The sequence below is a fragment of the Mustela nivalis genome (genome assembly GCF_964662115.1).
Source record: "Mustela nivalis genome assembly, chromosome: 8".
Lineage (NCBI taxonomy): Eukaryota > Metazoa > Chordata > Mammalia > Carnivora > Mustelidae > Mustela > Mustela nivalis.
In genome coordinates, this window is record NC_139027.1 from 51,781,268 (window position 1) to 51,802,007 (window position 20,740).

At 33.6% G+C, this 20,740-nt stretch overlaps 1 protein-coding gene across 15 annotated transcripts in view; it reads right to left on the reverse strand.

Annotated features, from left to right (window-relative positions):
- Positions 1–20,740, reverse strand: part of ZNF638 (zinc finger protein 638) — an 81,650-nt gene that overhangs the window by 17,550 nt on the left and 43,360 nt on the right. For all 15 annotated transcript variants that reach the window (XM_082744020.1, XM_082744018.1, XM_082744014.1 and 12 more), the window contains 10 exons: positions 16,087–16,137; positions 14,106–14,174; positions 13,079–13,165; positions 12,740–12,808; positions 12,336–12,376; positions 10,472–10,603; positions 8,510–8,638; positions 7,132–7,173; positions 6,307–6,441; positions 4,333–4,458 (listed from right to left, as the gene is read on the reverse strand). In XM_082744020.1, coding sequence (XP_082600146.1) covers positions 4,333–4,458; positions 6,307–6,441; positions 7,132–7,173; positions 8,510–8,638; positions 10,472–10,603; positions 12,336–12,376; positions 12,740–12,808; positions 13,079–13,165; positions 14,106–14,174; positions 16,087–16,137 — 881 coding nt within the window. The remainder of the gene's footprint in view (positions 1–4,332; positions 4,459–6,306; positions 6,442–7,131; positions 7,174–8,509; positions 8,639–10,471; positions 10,604–12,335; positions 12,377–12,739; positions 12,809–13,078; positions 13,166–14,105; positions 14,175–16,086; positions 16,138–20,740) is intronic.

Genomic DNA, 20,740 nt, shown 5'->3' on the forward strand with positions numbered 1-20,740 from the left:
AATTATACTTTAAAGAAAGTTGAATAATGTGCTTAGAAAGGATTTCTTGTATAGGTAATGGGAGTCCCAGAGTAAAGACCTTCTTTATTGGGGCATTTTCTTGGGTATTCATTCTACACTCTAATGACACGTAACCAAAATTAAAGATGATAGTTGATAAGCCCCATCCATAGTATTTACAAGCAGTCTTCCCATTCATGGGAAAAGCTTATGGGGGGAGGAGAGCAGCCTGCATGACAGCGGAGGAAATCTGTATCAGATACCTGTATTAGCTAACTTGCTTCCTTCTTCATAAAGAGAAAAACAAATGCACAACAGAGAGTAAGGTAAAAATACAAAATGGACTAAAGATATTTCAGACAATGAAATACTCCACAAAATCAGCATAGGTGCTACTTCCACAAAGAACATTAAAATTTAAAAAGAAGAAATAATCAAAGAAATAATAAGAGAAAGATCTTTTTCAGGTGAAGGAACACACTAATCTTTATAAATTCACTGAGTGCTCTAAAGCAGGATATATGAATAAGTCCCAAACCAAGATAAAACCTTGCTCACTGGGCTAGCCATACTGATCCTGCCTGGAGTTTCTGAATCATCCAATTTGTCCTTAAGGACTTAACACTTGCCCTTCAGTTTAAAAACCTCCTCTCCTTTTAATTGAATAATGTGTTTCATTGCCCTTCAGTTTAAAAACCTCCTCTCTCGGGATGCCTGGGTGGCTCAGTGGGTTAAAGCCCCTGCCTTCGGCTCAGGTCATGATCCCAGAGTCCTGGGATCGAGCCCCACATCGGGCTCTCTGCTCGGCAGGGAGCCTGCTTCCACCTCTCTCTCTGCCTGCCTCTCTGCCTACTTGGGATCTCTGTCTGTCAAATAAATAAATAAACAAAATCTTTAAAAAAAAAACAAAAAAAAAAACCTCCTCTCTTTACTTTGTTCATGTCTCAAATAACTATTCCTCAGAGGGACTATCCCTGGCACTGTAAAATAAACATTCCCCCCCAATCCATTACTGGCTACCCTTTTATCTTGACTGGTCTCCATAACACTTTATAGCATTTCTTAACCACCTGACATTGAGTGTGTGTACATGTATAATCTTTTTATAGTCTATCTTCTCTGCTAAAGTATAAGCTCCTTGAGGACTAGGATATCATCTCCTGTTTATCAATGTAGTCCAATGTCTAAAACAGAGCTGCCACAGAAAAGGAATTACACAAGTATTTAATGAACCAATCAATAAATGCTAAAAGTTTTCAAAAGAAAAAAAAATACATAATGGTATGATTAGATTCAGCCTTCTTGGGGTGCCTGGCTGGCTCAGTCGGTTAAGCATCTGCCTTGAGCTCATGTCAGGAGGCCAGGGTCCTGGGATCAAGCCCCATATCAGGCTCCCTGCTTAATGGGGAGCTTGCTTCTCCCTCTGCCTCTGCCACTACCCCTACCCCTGCTTGTGTTCTCTCTCTCTCTCTCACCCTCTCTCAAATAAATAAAATCTTAAAAAAAAAAAAAAAAAAAAAAAGTATCAGCCTTCTCCTTAACAATACAGTTTAAGGGCACCTGACTGGCTCAGTAGGTAGAGCATGCAACTCTTCATCTCAGGTGTGTGAGTTTGAGCCCCATACTGGGTGTGTAGAGATTTATTAAAAATAAAATCTTAAAACAAACAAAAAACCTAATACAGGTTAAGAAAAACAATGAAAGGAAAAACAATCTGGGCACAAAATTCTCCATCCAGACAAACTATGAATGAAATATGTAAAAACAAATAAAGTCAATTTCAATTATGCAGGGATTCAAAAAGTTCATGGTTCACAGGGGTGCCTGGGTGGCTCAGTGGGTTAAAGCCTCTGCCTTCGGCTCAGGTCGTGATCCCAAGGTCCTAGGACTGAGCCCCACATCGAGCTCTCTGCTCGGCGGAGAGCCTGCTTCCTCCTCTCTCTCTGCCTGCTTCTCTGCCTACTTGTGATCTCTGTCAAATAAATAAATCTTTAAAAAAAAAAAGTTCACTGTTCATACATACTTTCTGAGGGAAAATTACTGGATGATGTGATCTAACAAACATAAAAGCCAAACAAGAGAGGAGGAGATACAAAATCCAAGAAATAACAAAAATTAGCCTAGCAGAGCAATAAAAAGAAAATAAAGGTGTATAGCTGCTTTACAAAACAAATGGCAATAAATTTAGAACACAGAGCTTTACCAAGAGAGCAGACTCTATTCAACAAATAGTAATTAATGGCCTGAGTAACATGAAGACAGTCTTCCCTTTTCCTCTCAACAGTAACTGCCCTACCACAATTGCACAGGAAAGCCATAATCCAAAAACTGAAGAAAACAAAAACAGCATAATTTTGAAAAATAAATGGGAATATAAGAAAGTGACCTCCAAGTATACAAGTTACAGATACTCTATTTCCTTATTTATAGAGCTGCTCTCATACTACTGAATTCTGTAGTATCTTCTTAATCAAGATATCAAAAAATATATTATCTTTCAATACTTAGATTTCAATACTTAGATTTAAGCTTTCATGCTTCTTATGCAGAGTAACTATAGTTACACAACTACAAGTTGCAATGTATACCTGCATAACATTACAGTTAAAAAAATGAATGGGGCGGTGCCTGGGTGGCTCAGTGGGCTAAGCCACTGCCTTCGGCTCAGGTCATGATCTCAGGGTCCTGGGATCGAGCCCCACATCGGGCTCTCTGCTCAGCAGGGAGCCTGCTTCCTCCTCTCTCTCTGCCTGCCTCTCTGCCTGCTTGTCATCTCTCTCTGTCAAATAAATAAATAAAATATTAAAAAAAAAAGAATGGGGGGGTGTCAAAAAATAATACAAGGATGGTAATAAATTAGCTCATTATAAACATGGTCAATTAAAAACCATAATTAAAAAATTATTTAAATAATTGGGGGACAGAATTTATTTCCATTTCCTAGTCTAGCTTAGGCATTAACTACTTCTCATACAGACCATTATAATACCTTGAAATTAGTCTACCTGCCACAGCCATCAATTTATCATTTGTTAAATGAATATAATGGACACTATATGACATGTTCAAGATTATGAGGCTACCTTATCAGGTGTGGGGCTAAGTCTACAGTAAAACAGTGTGTTTTTCAATTTAATAAGCTGTAAGAATAAGGTTCCGAGTAAAGGCTTGGGAAGTAAAGTATCATTCAGGCAGATGTTTTCTATAATCACTTGTTCCATTTTCTTTAAGTCTAAAAATTTGGGACTGTATTTTTAGAAGAAAAATTTCTGTATCATCACTGCTCCCCGTAATTCTGAATAAAGTAATAACTTCAAAATATCAAAACACAAAATTTTTAAAAATACCATGCTGAGGGAAACTTGCTAAGAACTTCCAAATTTTTTCTGAAATTATCAGGTTAAACAAGTTACTCAAATTTGTGCTGAAATCAGTACCTATCATGGGGCGCTGGGTGGCTCAGTTGGGTCTGACTCTAGTTTTCTGCTCAGGTCATAATCTCAGGGCCATGAAATGGAGCCCCATGCTGGGCTCTGTGCTCAGCAGGGAGTCAACCTGAGGATTTTCTCTTACCCACCCTCAACCCTTTCATTCTCTTTCTCTAAAATAAACAAATCTTAAAAAATAAAATCAGTACCTACCATGATGCATTTACTTATAGATGCTCTAATCTGATTTTAGACAGTGGAATTTTCTTTATCTTGAGCTAGCACAAGATTTTTAGCATATTAATAAACAAAAAACATGCACATACCAAATATAGGCCCCATTATTTACCTCCTGTTATGGAGATACAATGAAACTATTAGAGGAAACAACTGAGTCTGAATTTAACTCTTTCAAAAGTGGATTACTAAGAGTTTTCTTACATGTATTATTATTACTGTGTAGCCCAATAATCTGTAAACTCTTAAGTCTTATACAAGAGTTTATAATAAAGAAAAGAATAAGTAAACTTCTTTCTATCTGGAGGCAGCCAAAATGGACTCAAAGTAGATTCTGCACTCTGGAGAGAATCATGATCATGTTACATATATGGAATCATTCTATACATATTTTCATAACAGGTTTCAGAATGAATATGCTACCTTTTTCAAAATTATTCAATTTATTGTAATTTAGACAAATTTACACTGTTCCATAAATCATGAAAATTGTAGTAGTGACTGCAACACAAATTTCTAAAAGAAAGAATATCTAAACTCAATACCAGTTTAGCTACTCTCTAATTCTTGAAATTTCCTTCTGAGTACATGTTCTAGCTTTGGAAGAGTGACCTTTATACTTTCTTCATTTTCTAAAAGCACAAAAGTTGACAGAAATTCATCTTACCTCTGATGAGTCCATTTTTGGAGATAATGTGCAGGTCAATACATGGTCACCTATGTTCTGTGGATTTTGTTTCAGAAAGCTATACATTGACTGAGCAGATTCAGGGCTATCTAACTGAAGAATTGCCTTTGGAGAAGATTAAAAAAATATATATATTAAATAGTTCCACAAAAAACTAAAGTAGAATTACCATATGATCCAGGAAGCCCACTATGTGGTAGTACCCCAAAGAACTGTAAGCAGGAAATCAAATAGACATTTATAAACCCATGCTCATACCAGTGCTATTCACAACACTCAAAAGGTAGAGCAGACAAAATATCTATCAATGGACAAGCAGATAAACAAAATGAGCATATGCAAACAATGGATTATTATTCAGCTCTAAAAAGGAATGTAATTCTGACATATGTTACAATATATGCTGGAAGATATTAAACTAAGTGCAATAAGCCAACCAAAAAAGATCAAACATTTATGATTCCATTTATAAGAAACCGCTGGAGTAGTCAAATTCATAGAGAGGGAAGTAGAGTGGTAGAACGTTAGTTGTCAGGGGCTAGGAAGAGAGGTACGGAGGAATTGGTGTTTAATGCACAGGGAGTTTCAGTTTGAAAAGATAAAAGTTCTGGAGATGGACTGTGGTGACAGTTGTATAACAACATGAATATACTCAATGCCAATGCATGGACATTTAACATAGTTAAAACAGTAAATTTAATTACATGTATTTTAGCACAATAAAAACATTCTTTAATTTTTCTGAAGAATAGATAAACTTTTCTTCCAGACTTCAAGTGTGATTACAAAGGTAATCTTCATTTCAAAGGAAACAAGAAAAAGCAATCCTTAAAATGTTCCAAAGTCCAGGCAAAACGGGAGACTATGATAGGTATTTTTAAGAAATTAAAAAAATAACTACCAGAGGATTAAACATATCTAAAGTAAAAGTTCAAAATTCCTTAGACCACCTGTCTTCTCCCTTCCCTCCTGTGTCACACTATTTCTAAAGTATCAAACATGCTCTATGGAACAGTTAGAAGCATGTCAAAGAAATTAGCATCTACCTTTGGTGAATCAGTTCTGAAGCAAACACTGTCAACTTTGATAAAAAATCCTACCTTCCTAGGTAATACATGGTTGCTCAAAATCTAATTTTACTAGACAAGTATCTGAATTAAATATTACACAGAGGGCACAACAAATATAAACAGATTAACAATTTCTTTTAAGGAAGAACAAAATCCCTAAGGGATGATCACTTTGTACTTCTTTCCATATAATGAAACAAAAAGAGCTAACTCTCTATGTGCTTTATGGCTGGAAGTAACTTGGAAAGTATATGGTAACACCTTTTTTCATTTTATAAGTAAGAACTAACTAAAAGTGTAAATCAACTAAGCCAAGGTCACAAAGGCAGTAAAGACTAGATGAACTCATGTTTAAACTTTCCCGTAAGATAATGTTCTTTGCACATACTACCATTCTCCCTTGTGCAAGTTTTATTTTCCATTAAAACTAGGAGTTCTGGGGCACCTGAGTAGCTGGTTAAGTGTCTCTTGATTTCAGCTCACATCATGATCTCAGGGTTGTGGTATCAAGCCTTATGCCAGGCTTCCAGGGTTGTGGTATCAAGCCTTATGCCAGGCTTCCCACTCAGCGGGGAGTCTGCTTGAGATTCTCTGTGCTCACTCACTCTCTCTCTCAAAATGAATAAATAAATAAATGAATGTATCTTAAAAAGCAAAACAAAACAAAAACACACTAAGAGTTCTGAGGAGAAAGTCATCATCTCTTTCTTTTTATTACAGCCCAAGAGAAAATATGCTGACCTATCACAGTTCTGCTAAGAAATGATATTTTATAGGTGTTTCAGCTCAGAAGACAGATTAAAAGTCACAAACCTGATGAGTACAGGGTTCAGTCATATATTCTCTACAGAACATATAGCTAAACCAGGAAGGACCTTGTTACCTTGTTTTTATTACTCATGAATACGTGGTGAGCCACTTTTCCAAACTGAAGTCCAACACAAAGCACACACTGAAGCCCATCTTCCGGTAAGTTATCAAGATGTACAAATCGATCATAAATTTTATCTGTATTTGCCTGTAATTTTTTTTTTAAGAGACAGCACAGAAAAAGAGAAACACAGCTCAAGTATCAAACTATAAACACAGATTAACAGTAATTTAATTTTTCAGAGGTCAGATGATACACTCTCCCAAGAGTAAGAAAATGACTATGTGAGTGAAGACAGGGAGATCTTAGTTTTAGATTTGAGTGATCAATGAAACGATATACTCAAACAAGAAGTATAATCCTTCTTCTATCAACACAGTATTTACCTAAAACACTTTGTAACTAAGCTACTTAATATAGCTCCAGTATCTAGGAAATATTTCACTTTAGGGATTACCATGATCCTTTACTTCTTATTTTACCAAGAGAAGATCCATCAGACACTTTCATCACCCCCAATATTTTATTTTTTCAATTCAAATTCAATTAATTAACATATAATGTATTATATGTTATCATACACATATGATAACATACATATTATATGTTATCATATACATATACACAGATCATATAATGTATTAATGTATCAGAGGAAGAGTTCAGTGATTCATCAGTTGCATTTAACACCCAGTGCTCATTATATATCACATGCCCTCACCATCACTTCAATGTTTTAAAATGAGCAATAAGGTTTTCTTTTATTTCTAACAGGTGAATAACCCATGTTTCCATCAGTTAAACAAGTGTACAAAAGCATTTAAATGCAAAACTTACCTCTGGGTCATTTTCTTTAATCAAGGTTGTAAATATAGCTTCCTAGAAAGGCAAAACACAGGAAAGGTGCAAGATGTAAGTCTTCCCCATACATATATTTATTTATTCAGGGTTTATAATAACCTAACCTATATGAATAAGAATTAATCGCTGTTTCATAAAATGAGAAGTCAGCAGAAGTTTTGTTTCTTCTAAAAATCTTTCCTTCTTCCTGAACAAATTATTCAAGTTCCACCTTAATACACTTTAATTCTTCCCATTGCCTTAAGTACATTAAAGATTAATAAGGTTGTATTAGGGGGAGGACATTCAAATTCATATATAAGGAATAAGAGATTTAATTTAGCAGACAATTAGAGAATTCAAATTATAAAACAAAAAGTTAACTAAGCAAAGTAGGAGATGAGGAAGAACAGAAATGTAGGCTTGCAAAAAAAAAAAAAAAAAAAAAAAAACACCACACAACAACACAGAGTATTAAATGTACAGTTATTTAGTACTGTTGACTACAAAGAAGGCTAAGAGTAGCCTGAGACAAAAAATGTCAGAACTGGGAAAGGAAGGGCTAGCTAATGGATGGCTTACCTGTATAGGAAAGGAACTTTATCTTACAAGATTCTGGTTCTTAAACTTTTTTTTTCTTTTCAACAATACTGACACATATAAAACAACTCTACCATTACATCAGAGTGATTCGCAATGGAAGGCTTTCTCAAATAACACGCATTTCCACCTTCCTCTAGAGATTCTAAAAACTGCTTCATGCCTCTTAGCTGATAATAAACAGATGGTAATAAATGTTTGTGTGCCACAAAGAAACAGTGAAGGGTTTCTGAATCAGTTGACGTTGAACAGATTTATATTCTATGTCAGTCTCATTACTTCATGGAGAAAGATTTTGAGGGAGACAAAACTAAAGGTAGGAGACATAAAGAACTACTTTAGTTGGGAGTTTTCAAGAAACAAAGCAATAATGGATGGGATAAAGGGGGAACAAACTACAGAAATGTTTATGACTTAAATTATACAAGACCTAGTGATAGATGGCTGTGAGAAAACAGAGAAAAATTAAAGATAACATCCCAGTTTGGAGGACAGATAAGAGCAGTAAAATAAGAATACAGAGTTGTCTACAGATAGTAGTTTTCAACTTTTTTCCCACTCTGACATACATGAGGGATTAGGTTCCCTCAATATGGAAGTAATTCTCAACCACTGGGACAGGAGACTGTGAAGAGACAGGAAGAAGCTTTTTCTCAATCACTCAGAGAGAACATGTAACCCAAAGAAACAAGCTAGAGCATATAACCAACTACAATAAACCCGATCCAAAATTTTATAATATTCTAGTAAAAATCATGCTAAGTCTATTATTTACCTCATCTTTTATATTCATGTTTTCAGGAACCATACTTATTGAGAGTTGATTTCCATCCATTGATATTGGGAAGCAGGTATAAAATTTTATCATAGATTCTGCAGATTTTCTATTTATTTCCATAAATATCTTTTAAAATAAAAAGTACAAGAACAAAAAATATGTCTTTAAGTTACTTTTTCTTGAAAAGATTTAATACTAAGAGTCAAATAACTTAGTAAACATTAAGATAATGCATCTTCAGAAAGTAGGCCAACAGACTCAAAGTATTACAACCATAAGGAAGTAATAATGAATGAATGGACTCACAAAGCAATACTAAAGAGAAATAAAAGAGGACATTCTAGTAAATGACATTTACTAGAAAATCTAGGAAGGAAATAAGGAAAATCTTATTTATCTTATTCATCATTGTAGTCTTAGTACCTACAGCAGTATCGAGCATATAGCAGGTTTTAATAAATATTTAAATAAATAAATTTAATGACTGATAAAATATGAGAAGTATGAGAATTGAAAGAACCAAAGAAATGTGTAATGATTACCAAGTTATTTTAAATTTTGTTTTCCTAATTTTAAAATTATAGTGCCATACATTTTGGTTTTAATTTTCATCCCTGGGTAAACAAATAGTTGAACATTCTTCTCTGTGTTGATAGTGGGGCAGAAATCTTCCATATATTTGATCATAGTTGTAATTTTTCTAAAGGAATTATCTATTTGTGTAATCTTTCAATTTATTATTGAACTTTTAACATTTTATAGTGTAATCAGGGTATGAATCTTTTGTTTCCCTTTTACATAAATATTTTTAACTTTAATTTGCATCTTGCTTTATGTTAATTTTGCTTATATGAATGAATCTGGTATTTTTCCACATAATATCTGGAAAAGTATTAAATCTCTAAATAGTAATTCTACTCAACTCTAATCAAAATTGGACATATAATAATCTACATTTTCTGTATCTGATTTCATATTTAATGTATCTACTTATTCTTTGGTATGAATCTGAATTACTCACTTCCAAATTCCCACAATTTCCCCCTATTTCAATGTACTGTCACATAAAAAAAATTATTTTATAAAAAGATTTATTTTTATTCTCATCTCTAAATAAAAACAGCTTTAATGAAATATAATTTACATATCATAAAGTTCACCAGTATAGGTGTAGAATTCATTGGTTTTTTAGTAATTTATGAAGTCATTCAACCATTCAAATAATCTACTTTTAACATTATGTGAAACTGCATTTAACTCACTCATATTCACTCTCTTCTTCTACTCTGTTTTCTGAAGCACACTGGCTCTGGCTACCAGCAAACATATATCCTACTCAATGCTCTCTAGTGATCCCCCCAATCCCTTTCTAATGTAAGAACACTACTATCAGCCACCAGAATCATGGTTCCATTATTTAAACTTTCCTGAAATCTCACTCCCTATAAGATACCTTCCACAAGTTGTCTGTATTAATATAGTGTTTTGTTTGGTTTCTTTTTAATTACAAAAGCAGTATGTACTTATTACTGAAAATGTAAAACACACAGATAACCTAGGTTATTCTAAGTACTGACCACATCTCTATCTGAGAATGGTTACTTCCCATTTGAGTGCAATTGGTAAAACAGAAGGAATACTAATAAAAAAGTGCTACAAAGTTTGTAAGTTGTTATAAAACTCTGTATTAATATATTGAAGATATAAAACATTTCTTTAGACTAAAATTCTGAGCAAAATTTTGACACATTTAGTAAGCCAACCTCCCCATCGTTAAAACTAGGTCAGTTCAGAATAACACTAAAATACGGGATGTTTTATACTTTAAAAATCCCTTAGCTTGAATGGCTTAATTATTTTGAGGTGCTCCTTTTAAAAAACCTTTCTTTTTAGTTTTTTGAACTTAATGTTTTTCAAAATGTGCTTCAGACAATATGAACAGCTATTATCAACGCTTACCTTTTTATGAGATGATAAAATCAAAATATCCTTTAAACCACCAAATGGTTTTACTAGGTTGTAAACTTCTTCTATAGAATATCCTTTATTAGGCAAATTAGAAATAAGTACCACACACATTTCCTCTGTTTCCTTCAAAACAAATTTAAGAGTTGACATTCAAATTTCTTTAACTGCTTTTATATTTACTTAAGTTTATGCGGCAGATCATGGTATGTTAGTATTTAAACTGCATTTAATACTAAACCTTATCAATTAAGAAGGCCGGTCTGAACCTCAAAACAAAATAAAATGCAAATTTCCTCTCTTTAAGTACACAGCATAATTTCAGTCATATCAAGGCTTTTCGTTCTCTTTTTCAACCACTGCTTAAAAACACAAGTTTAAGGGGGCACCTGGCTGGCTCAATCAGGGATGCATGCGACTCTTGATCTTGGTATGAGTTCAAGCCCCACAACTAGGTAAGGAGATTATTTACAAAAATAAAATCTTTTAAAAAGTAAAAATAAAATAATAAAAATGCAAGTCTATTTATTTTTAAGGTGCAAGCTGAAAAACACCAGTTTGTCTCTGGTAACTCCTTCATGCACGGCTGCCATTCCTGTGCTATGCGAAACGAACATCCCCAAGCTCCAAAACAGAACATAGCTTTTCATCTTGCTGAATAAAATAATCTTTTAGGTAAAATTAAAAAGTTTCCCTAGTGCCTTAGAAACCCTTCCCTATAACCCAATTCCCACTACAAAGTAAATACTTTCACTTCTGTCTTCTTTTCTTTCAGATCTATTCTTCAAGAGGACGCTCACCAATGCCAATTTTTCCTTCTAGTGAATTTTGAGAAAAATCCCCAAAGGTGTACTAGAGTAAACTGGACAACCTGTGACTTTTCTTTTAGGAAAAAAAAAAAGTGGGGGATAGGGATGGGGAGAACCAGGAAGTTGTAATTTTCACAAATCAGTTGAGAATTACTTTCAACTACTATGTCAACTGTGTTCATAAATGGTTCCTTTGTAAGTGCTTTAAGTCAATCTATTTGTGCTTTAAAATATTCTTCCTGAAACAAAATAGTTAAGACATATTACTTAGTGACTACTTGAAGAATGCATCTATCAGTCAAAAATAAACTTACTGTTTAGCACTTGAATGATCTCAAGATCTTAACCAGCAAAATATAAATTAAATTAACAAGATATTAATAGTCAAAGTCACAGATGAGCCACAAAAAAAACAGTAATGTGAACTTTCTGCCCTTCAAATGAAACTTCAAATCCTACTCACTATTCTAAAAACACAGAGAACTGGTATTCTAAATATTAATTTATCTCCCACTTGTCTCTAAGAAAAAAGAAAACAGATTTCACAAAATTTTACTGGGTTTAATTTAACAAACTGCTTTTCTACTCAAAAACCAATTTTGGCCTAAACTTTTTTTCCTGGTATAAGGTAAACCTCAAAAACATGTACATTTATTGATCATCTGCACTTTAACTTTTATGACTTACTCTGCAACTCAAACTCTATCTAAAAAGTCACAAATAACAGGGGTGTCTGGGTGGTTCAGTTGGTTAAGAATCCAACCCTGGACGTAGGCTCAGGCCATGATCTTAGGATCCTGAGATCCACCTGGAGCCAGCTTAAGATTCTTCCCTTTCCCTCTGCCCCTCCCCCATCTCTCTATTTAAAAACAAAAACTTAAGGTGAAGCAATAAAACTCAAAAAAAAAGGAAAAAAAAAAAGATGTCACAAATGACAGGTTTTTCACCATGCCAAATCCTGTAAATTTTTTAGTGGGTTTACAGTAAGTTAAATATATTGTGTCAAATTTCCTAAGCTTTTAAATAGTAAGTAAAATATAAAAACTGACCTTGTTAACTGGTTCTTTTTCTGTGGACTCCACAGCAGCTTCTGAAGATAAAAAATAAGGTAAGAATTCATGCAGATATATTTTATTTACCAAGATCCCTCTTTTTCCACAATGGATTAAATAGTAGCTACATGAAAATGTACACAAATGACAAAATACTACAAAATGTAAGAAGGAAATAGCTACAGAAATAACATTTCATTTTATTTCTTATAAGAGCAAAATTTCAGAAAAATCAAGAGGGTGGTGACCTGAATCATAATATTTTAAGTTTTATTAGTATGAGCCTGATATTTTAAAAAATATACATGTATATAAGACATAAAACTAAAAATCTTGTTTCCTTAAAATTTGATTTTCCATCTTTAAACATAAGAGAACAAAATAAAACCTTTTTGACCTACCTGAAATAGTTTCCTTAGCACTATTTTCAGTGGCTTTGACTTCCACACTGGTCTTTATTTCAGAGTTTTCTGCATGAAACAGTCTGCTTTAATAGTCTAGAAAAACACGCTAAAATAATTAACTAATGAATCTAAACAGGAACTTAAATTTGCTTATTTTGTCACTAAGTATCCTCAGACTGACCTGATTTAAGTCAAAGCTAATACAAGCTTTTCTCTGAAAATCAATAAAACAATACCTTTGAAGATTTTAAAGCAATAATTTCAAAATATACCTCAAATGTATACCAAGGAAATCTAAAAAAAGCACTTAAACGAACAAAAGCCTTTAGAGCTTACCTGGTACAATCACAGGTTTATTGGCATCTTTGTTTTTGACAATGCCAGCTTTTTTGACTTCCAAAGACTTCTTTCCACCAGATTTTGCTTTTAAAAGTAGAAGTGAACAGTTATTCCAAGGATCTGTTCAATCATTTAGCATGTTATATACTCATATATATAAGAAATGTGGTCCAACTTCATTGTAAAGGCAGTTTCTTTTCCATATCTTTATTATTTCCACTTAGGTCTGTTTACCAGTAAGATTAAAAGCAAATTTAAAGGGGTGCCTGGGTGGCTGAGTTGGTTAAATATCTGCCTTTGGCTCAGATCATGATCCCGGGACTCTGGGACTGAGTCCCACACAGGGATCCCCACTAACAAGCTTCTCTCTCTCCTCCTGCTGGTGCGTTCTGTCTCAAATAAATAAATAAATTTTTAAAATACCCTAAATTTTAAATGATACAATCTTGTTGATGGCCACTAAAGGGCCACAGGTTTATCTTCCATGTGGCAGAAGCATGTCATGATCACATAGAAAATTTTTTTAATCATTTCTACAAAGGCTCTTCAAAATTAGCCTATATATTAATAAACAGATCGTGTTAGTTTCAACATGTCACATTTCTTTCTTTATGGAGGAAATACATTCTTTTAACAGGGAAAGAAGAACATTTTTTGGAGTAACAAACTGAAAAATTTACAAGCTGGGGATGGTAATATGAAGCGACAGCTCTAAAAAAATGAGGAAAATAAAGATTTGTAGGGGAAAGTAGCAGAACAGTTTATAATTATACAGCTGTCAAAAATGTTTCCTCGGCAAAAATCTGCAGTGACACACTGTCAAAGACCAATATACCAAAAAACAGTAGTTCCATTATGTGTCAGGTTTTAAATATCAAAGAAGTATCTACTAAACCTTTCAAGATGTTATTAAATACTATAAATCTTATGAATTTCAAACTTGCTTTTGATAATAGTATCTTTATTATATTCTTCAAGGGAGGATTAAGAACAAACTTAATCCTCTTCTTCCCAAAAGTCTTACCTGTTTTGATTGAAGCTTTACCTTTAGCAGCTACTGTTACCACAGACTTTACAGAACCCGCTGATTTCCCTAAATCACAAAAGTTGTAGTCAAATTGGTTTATTTAACTAGTATCAACAATCCCCAAATAACCTCTTAAAGAATATGAGTGACAAACCATATTTTATTCAAAACATAAAATGTTATCTTTGGGGCACAGGTCACTTTCTAAATCAAGCAATGACAATAATATCTTCAGAAAAAAGTATCACTAAAGTAAGAATTCACCTCCCCAGAGAGGTACTTAAAAAGAGCATTTAGGCAAGTTAAATAAATCTCTGAATGTGTGGACCAACTAAGAATTACTAACTGCAAGGATATAAAAACAATTCCATAACGCTTTTAATGTTTCATAAACAGTTATAATTAGGGTCTCCCAGCCCAAGCTTCCTTGGCTCCCAGCTGACTGAAAAGCATTCAAGAACACCTTAATCATGGTTAAGCCACATAAAGCCTACTTTGACTCATTCCTACTGGGCTCTATGTGAACAAGACTGTTTAAATTGCTCTGACCCTTCTTCGTACATACACATCTGTTGCTCTTGCTTATTTTCAAAGATAATGTATAAAGACTGTGATCATTAAAGTGTCATTGAAAAGATCACCAGAGAGCAACAGAGGTTTAGCTCTGAAATTTAGGACTCATTAACAACTACTAAGGCTGCACTATGAGGAAAAAAGCTCAGAATCAAATTACCAGTAGATCCAAGCTGAATTCCAAATTAAATTGTCAAGTCTTGGGGCATGAACCAATTTCTGTGCACATGTGCCCATTTGTAAACAAGGGTGGTGACTGCTTAATTACTTGAGGAATCCTTTCAAGAACATGATTATGCTTTTGAAAAATTATAATACAAATAAAACTAATGACATGTAAAAATCAACTGAACTGTTTACAAATTCACCCTTTATATCAAAGACAGACCCTAACCTTTGCCCAAAAAGATTAATAGCAATCCTTTATAGAGTATCACCTAACCAGTCATTTCTTAGTCAACCCCAAGTTTCGACACACTGCTGTGTCACATGAGCTGAGCCCAAAGGGCCTTTCAGTATTTCTTTCACTATCCCTGTATTATACATCAATTCACTTTAATACTTCTAGCTGGGCACCAGACCTTAAGGAAAAAATATGGAGAATTAATTTCCCAGCACAGTTAAGGGGTGGCTAAGCAGCTTTAACACCCATTTCCCCCCAAATCTCTACCAGAATTCCCATAAACTTACTATCAAAGTAATACCAAACTGTTTACTAAATAAATGCATCCTCAAAACAAGATCTCTAGCTTCCCCTGACCCCTTCAGATTACTGCTTCAAAGAAACTCTTTTATGAAAATTCTGGATCTGCCACTAACAATGGTTATTTACCAATGCAAAGCTGCATCCTTTCTACTATTACAGAGAAGATAATTTAATACATTGATTTCTATCGACTTAAAAAGATGACCCTAAACGAACAAGCATTTAGCAGAAATGAGAAGTAGGAAGGATAATGCTAGAGGAAGGAGAAAAAATAATTACTTTAAAATCCTGAAGGGGCATCTGGCTGGCTCAGTCAGTTAAGCGTCCAACTCCTGATCTCAGCTCAGGTCTTATCTCAGGGTTATGAGTTAAACAACAACCAAGAAACCCCACTAAAGTCCATAACAACTGATAATGAAATATAATTCTGCTGTTTGTTATCTGAACTATTTTATAAAAGAAAGTTTCCAGAGAGACCTCAATAAAAGAGAAAGAGGGAAATTATCTTATTTTGATAATTACTACAAAGAAGGAGCATTACCTACTAAGTCTCCTTTCTCAGAATTCCTAGATGGCTATAAATTTAAAAAAATAGTATACACCCAGCACATACTTTGTCACATGAAATCCAAGATAACTGTTATATACTTCTTAAGTAATTTAAAGTTAATAGGTCTAGAATTCTAGTAAAAAACATACCTGAAGACTTAATGACTTTGGCTCCAGATGTCTTGGCTTGTCCAGTTTTGGCTAATAAGAAAAACATTATCAATGACACATTACGAATACTATCATTTAGATTTAGGAAAGAGCTAATCTGGCAATGACTGAAGAAACACTGTAAAAAAACATCCTTACGCTCATTTTTGTATGCATGTGGAACTATATAGGTAAATTCTGAGACATGCAATTGCTGAGATGAAAGGAAAAGATTTCAATTTTAACAATATTAAATTGTTCTACATGAAGACTGTACCAACTGATATTCCCAAAAACAGTACACGAGAGTGGTGCTTCCAATTTCCACATACAGTATGTAAGAGAAGTTATTAATTACTCCAATCTAAGATAGACACTGGTACAGATTAATTTTTATTTCTTTAATCAGGAATAAAGTTATGTTGACTTTCATATGTTTAATTCAACTCTAAATCTTTCTCTGTGATCCGCTATTCTAATATTTGCCAATTTATCTTTTGGGTTGTTGAGGTTTTCTTATTTATTAAGAGGGCTTTACATATTAAGAAAATTCATCTATATCACAGAGGTAACAATTTTTTAAAAAGTTATGCAAAATACTTATATAAAAATACTTTTTATGTAATCAAGTATTTTCCTAAAAGGGAAGGATGCCCTCGCTCTGCAATTAAAACCAAACAAAAAAACTCTCCATATTTTCTTTCAGTACTTTTAATTACCACCTTGTGAATTACAATCCGCTGTGATTTATTTTATTAACATGATTTACTTTTACAAAGTGACAAGGCAATTTAATGAGTAATTGATCTTTTCCTGGATAATTTAACATATTACCACAATTATTTACTGATGTTCCATATGTTCTAGGAAATACCTCTGGAAACTCTCTGTCCTACTGATCTTTTGTCTAGCTGTACAACTACATGAAACTATTTTGAGTCTCTACCTCTGTAACTTCTTTTAATATCTGTTGGTGCTCATCTGTCCTAATTACACTTCCTCTGCAGAATTTTTCTGTCTATTCTGTTAATTATTTATAAACTTTATAATCAACTTGTACAGTTTAAAAATCTTATTGTTTGTATCAACTATATTCAAATTAAAAAAGAATCTTACTGGCAGTTTTATTGGGTTCCTAACATTTATCTTAACATAAAAAAAAAAGGCACATTATAATGGTGAGAAGCTTTCTATCAAGGAATGAGCTGTTTTCCACATAGCATTTCTTTATGCCTTACAATAGTAGCTTAAAATTTTCATAGTTTTTACCCTTTTTATTTTTTATTATTATTTTTTAAGATTTTATTTATTTATTTGACAGAAATCACAAGTAGGCAGACAGGCAGGAAGAGAGAGAGGAGGAAGTAGGCTCCCCGATGAGCAGAGAGCCTTATGCAGGGCTTGATCCCAAGATCCTGGGATCATGACCTGAGTCAAAGGCTCAAACCCACTGAGCCACCCAGGCACCCCCCCGCCCTTTTTATTATTTTAAACAGAGTATTTTATTAGATTACATGTAAGTGGTTATTCTTTCTACATAATAAAGCAACTGAAACTCTAAATTAATTTAGAAAATTAAGGTGGCTAGTTAGGTTTAAAGGCATTTCAGTAGACTCTCTTACATTTTCTGTCATACATACACATTTGCAAATAATAATATTGAATCATACTTTCCAATTTTTATGCCTCGTGACTTGCACTGGCAAGTGGCTGTTAATTTTAGGACAATATTTAAGCTACTTCACAGAAATGATGAGTATCTTTTGTCCCTAATCTTAATGAGAACACTTCTACTACTCTCACTATTAAGCCTATGCTGGCTTTTGACTTGATATATGTATATGTTCATATGTATATAAGCAAAAGTGTGTGTGTGTGTGTGTGTGTGTGTATAAATATAAAACACACTATCATATTAAGGTAGTTACCTATTTTAATATTTTTTTTTTGATGCTAGGAATGGATGTTGAGTTTTACCTAATATCCTTAGCATTTACCTTTTCTCTACTTAATATGGTGAACTGAATTTAAAAGATTTTCTAATTTTGAAACACTTTTATATTTCTGATGTGATCTCCTCTTGGGCACACCATTACTATCCACTTAATGTGCTCCTCGCCTCTACATGCTAAAATTTTACTTAAAAGTATTACAGCAAAAAAATGTTTTACATCAATGTTCATAAGAAAAATTGTTCTGTAACTTTAATTTATTATAACCACTTTATCAGCATTCAAAAAATTTAACTTGTTTTGAGATAATTGTAAATTCACAAAAAGTTGTAAGAAATAATTGGGAAGAATACCATACGCTTCACCCTGTTTCCCCTAATGGTAATATTTAGCATAACTACGTACTATGTTACAAACAAAACTAATACAATCTACCAACATTTCCGCAGTTTTACATACTCATTAATGTATAGTTAGTGCTATAAAATTTTATCATAGATGTGTAGACTGCTATGACCACTGATCACAATACAGAATAGCTCCATCCTCACAAGGATTACAGCAACAGCTACTTGTCTCCCTCCTCTTCAACCCAACAATCACTTGTCTATTCTCTAACTCTATAGCTTTATCATTTCTACAATGCTGTATAAAAAAAGCTTGTATTTTTTTGAGATTTTTTTTTCATTCAGCGTAATTCCTCTGCAATCCATCCAAGTGTTTCATCTATCAATAATTTGTGCCTTTTTATTGCCAAGTAGTATCCCATGCTACAGATACATCACAGTTTAACCATTCACCCACTGAAGCACATCTGCCCTGTTCCCAGTTTCTGGCTACTATAAATAAAGATGAAAACATGCATATAGAGGTTTTTGCATGAACAGGTTTTGTGTAAATGTAATTCATCCATCTAGGATAAATGTCCAAAGAGCATAATTGCTGGGTGCTATGGTAAGAACACACTTAATTTTGTTTAAAAAAACCAAAAAACTGCAATACTCAGGGCACCTGGCTGGCTCAGACGATAAAACATGCAGCTTTTGATCCTGGTGTTATGATTTGAGCCTCACACTGAGAGCAGAGATTACTTAAATAAATAAACTTAAGGGAAAAACAAACAAACAAACCTGCAATATTCTTATCTGTACTATTTTAAATTCCCAGCATCAATGTACAAGTTTCTCCACATCTTCAATAAAATTTGGTGCCACCATTTTCTTAGTTTATCCTTTCTGAGAGGCATACAGTATCTCTATCAGCATCTGATGTCCCTATTAACCTGCTTTTTCCTGTTTCCTTCTCTCCACCCCCCTTCTTAAAGAAAATATTCCTTTCCTCTAAATGTCATGGAATAGCTGAAATAGAACTAGATTTATTAATTCCTTAAAGGTTTGGTGGAACTCATACATGGGAACTATTTGGGCAGAATGCTCTAAATGGAGGAATAAAAGGACTTAAAGTCACTTTTAAAAAAATGTTTAATTCCAGTGTAGTTAACATACAGTGTCATATTAGTTCCAGGTGTATAATACAGAAGTTCCATATATTACTCAGTACTCACCAAGATTAAGTGTACTCTTAATCCTCTTCACCTATTTCACCTAACCCCTCACATACCTCTCCTCTGGTAACCATCTATTTGTTCTCTATAGTCAAGAGTCTGTTTTTTGGTTTGTCTCTTTTTTTTCCATTTGTTCATCTGCTTTGTTCCCTAAAAGAAAGTTATTTTCATCTGGGAATTGGAAAATATAAAGAATAAGACATTTATTTTAAAAAAGAGAGAGAAAGAAAGAAACCAATAAAATCTTATAGAAAGAAAAATAATTAAACCAAGGATGACAAATCAGAAAATTCGGGCTATGTTTACCCATGGGTTCAGTTATAACAATACAAACTTAGTTTGAGTGCCCCATGTATTCTTCCTCCTACAAATATTTACTAACCCTTACACTACATTTAAGGGATGGAAAAATAAAATATTCCCTTACCCAGCCAAGTGAAAGAGAGAGACTTCTAAGAAAACTACTAATACCATGACTCAATGTATTCAGTTACCACTAGAAAAGAACTGAAAGTTTCTAATTGCCTAGGTGAGCTAGGGAAGATATCACAAAGAAATTATATCTGAGATGGGCCTTAAAACATAAACTAGAATTTGCTCCAACTCCACCCCAAAAAAGGAGTCTTAAATGACATTCTATCTTCAGTACCTTGCATAAGGCTTGGCACCTACCAAGTAGGTACATAGTAAGAGCTTACTGAAGTAAACTGGAATTCAGACAATTCCAAACAAATGGACAGCATAAAGGTGACAAAACATTAAAAAGGAACCTGGGACAAAGGGTAAAGGGTCATTAATTCAATGCTAAAGAATTCGGACTTTCTCCTATAGGTCACTAAGAGCAGAATAATCAGATCTGCCTTAAAGAGATCAGTGTGAATTATGAAGCTGGTAAAAATACCAGTCAGGAGGCTATTTTCAAAATTCAAACATAAATCAATTAAAACAATTAACGTGTGATGAAGGAAAGGCAAAAGACATAGCCTGAGGTAGATCTGAAAGAGAAGTATTTGAATCAGCCACTGAATGGATGAAAAGAGGAAGGATGTTATTTAAATATGAACTAGATAGGACAGAAGAGAAAAGCCAGGGAAAGGATTACTTACAATTTCTACATTGGATGATGACTGGTGACTAT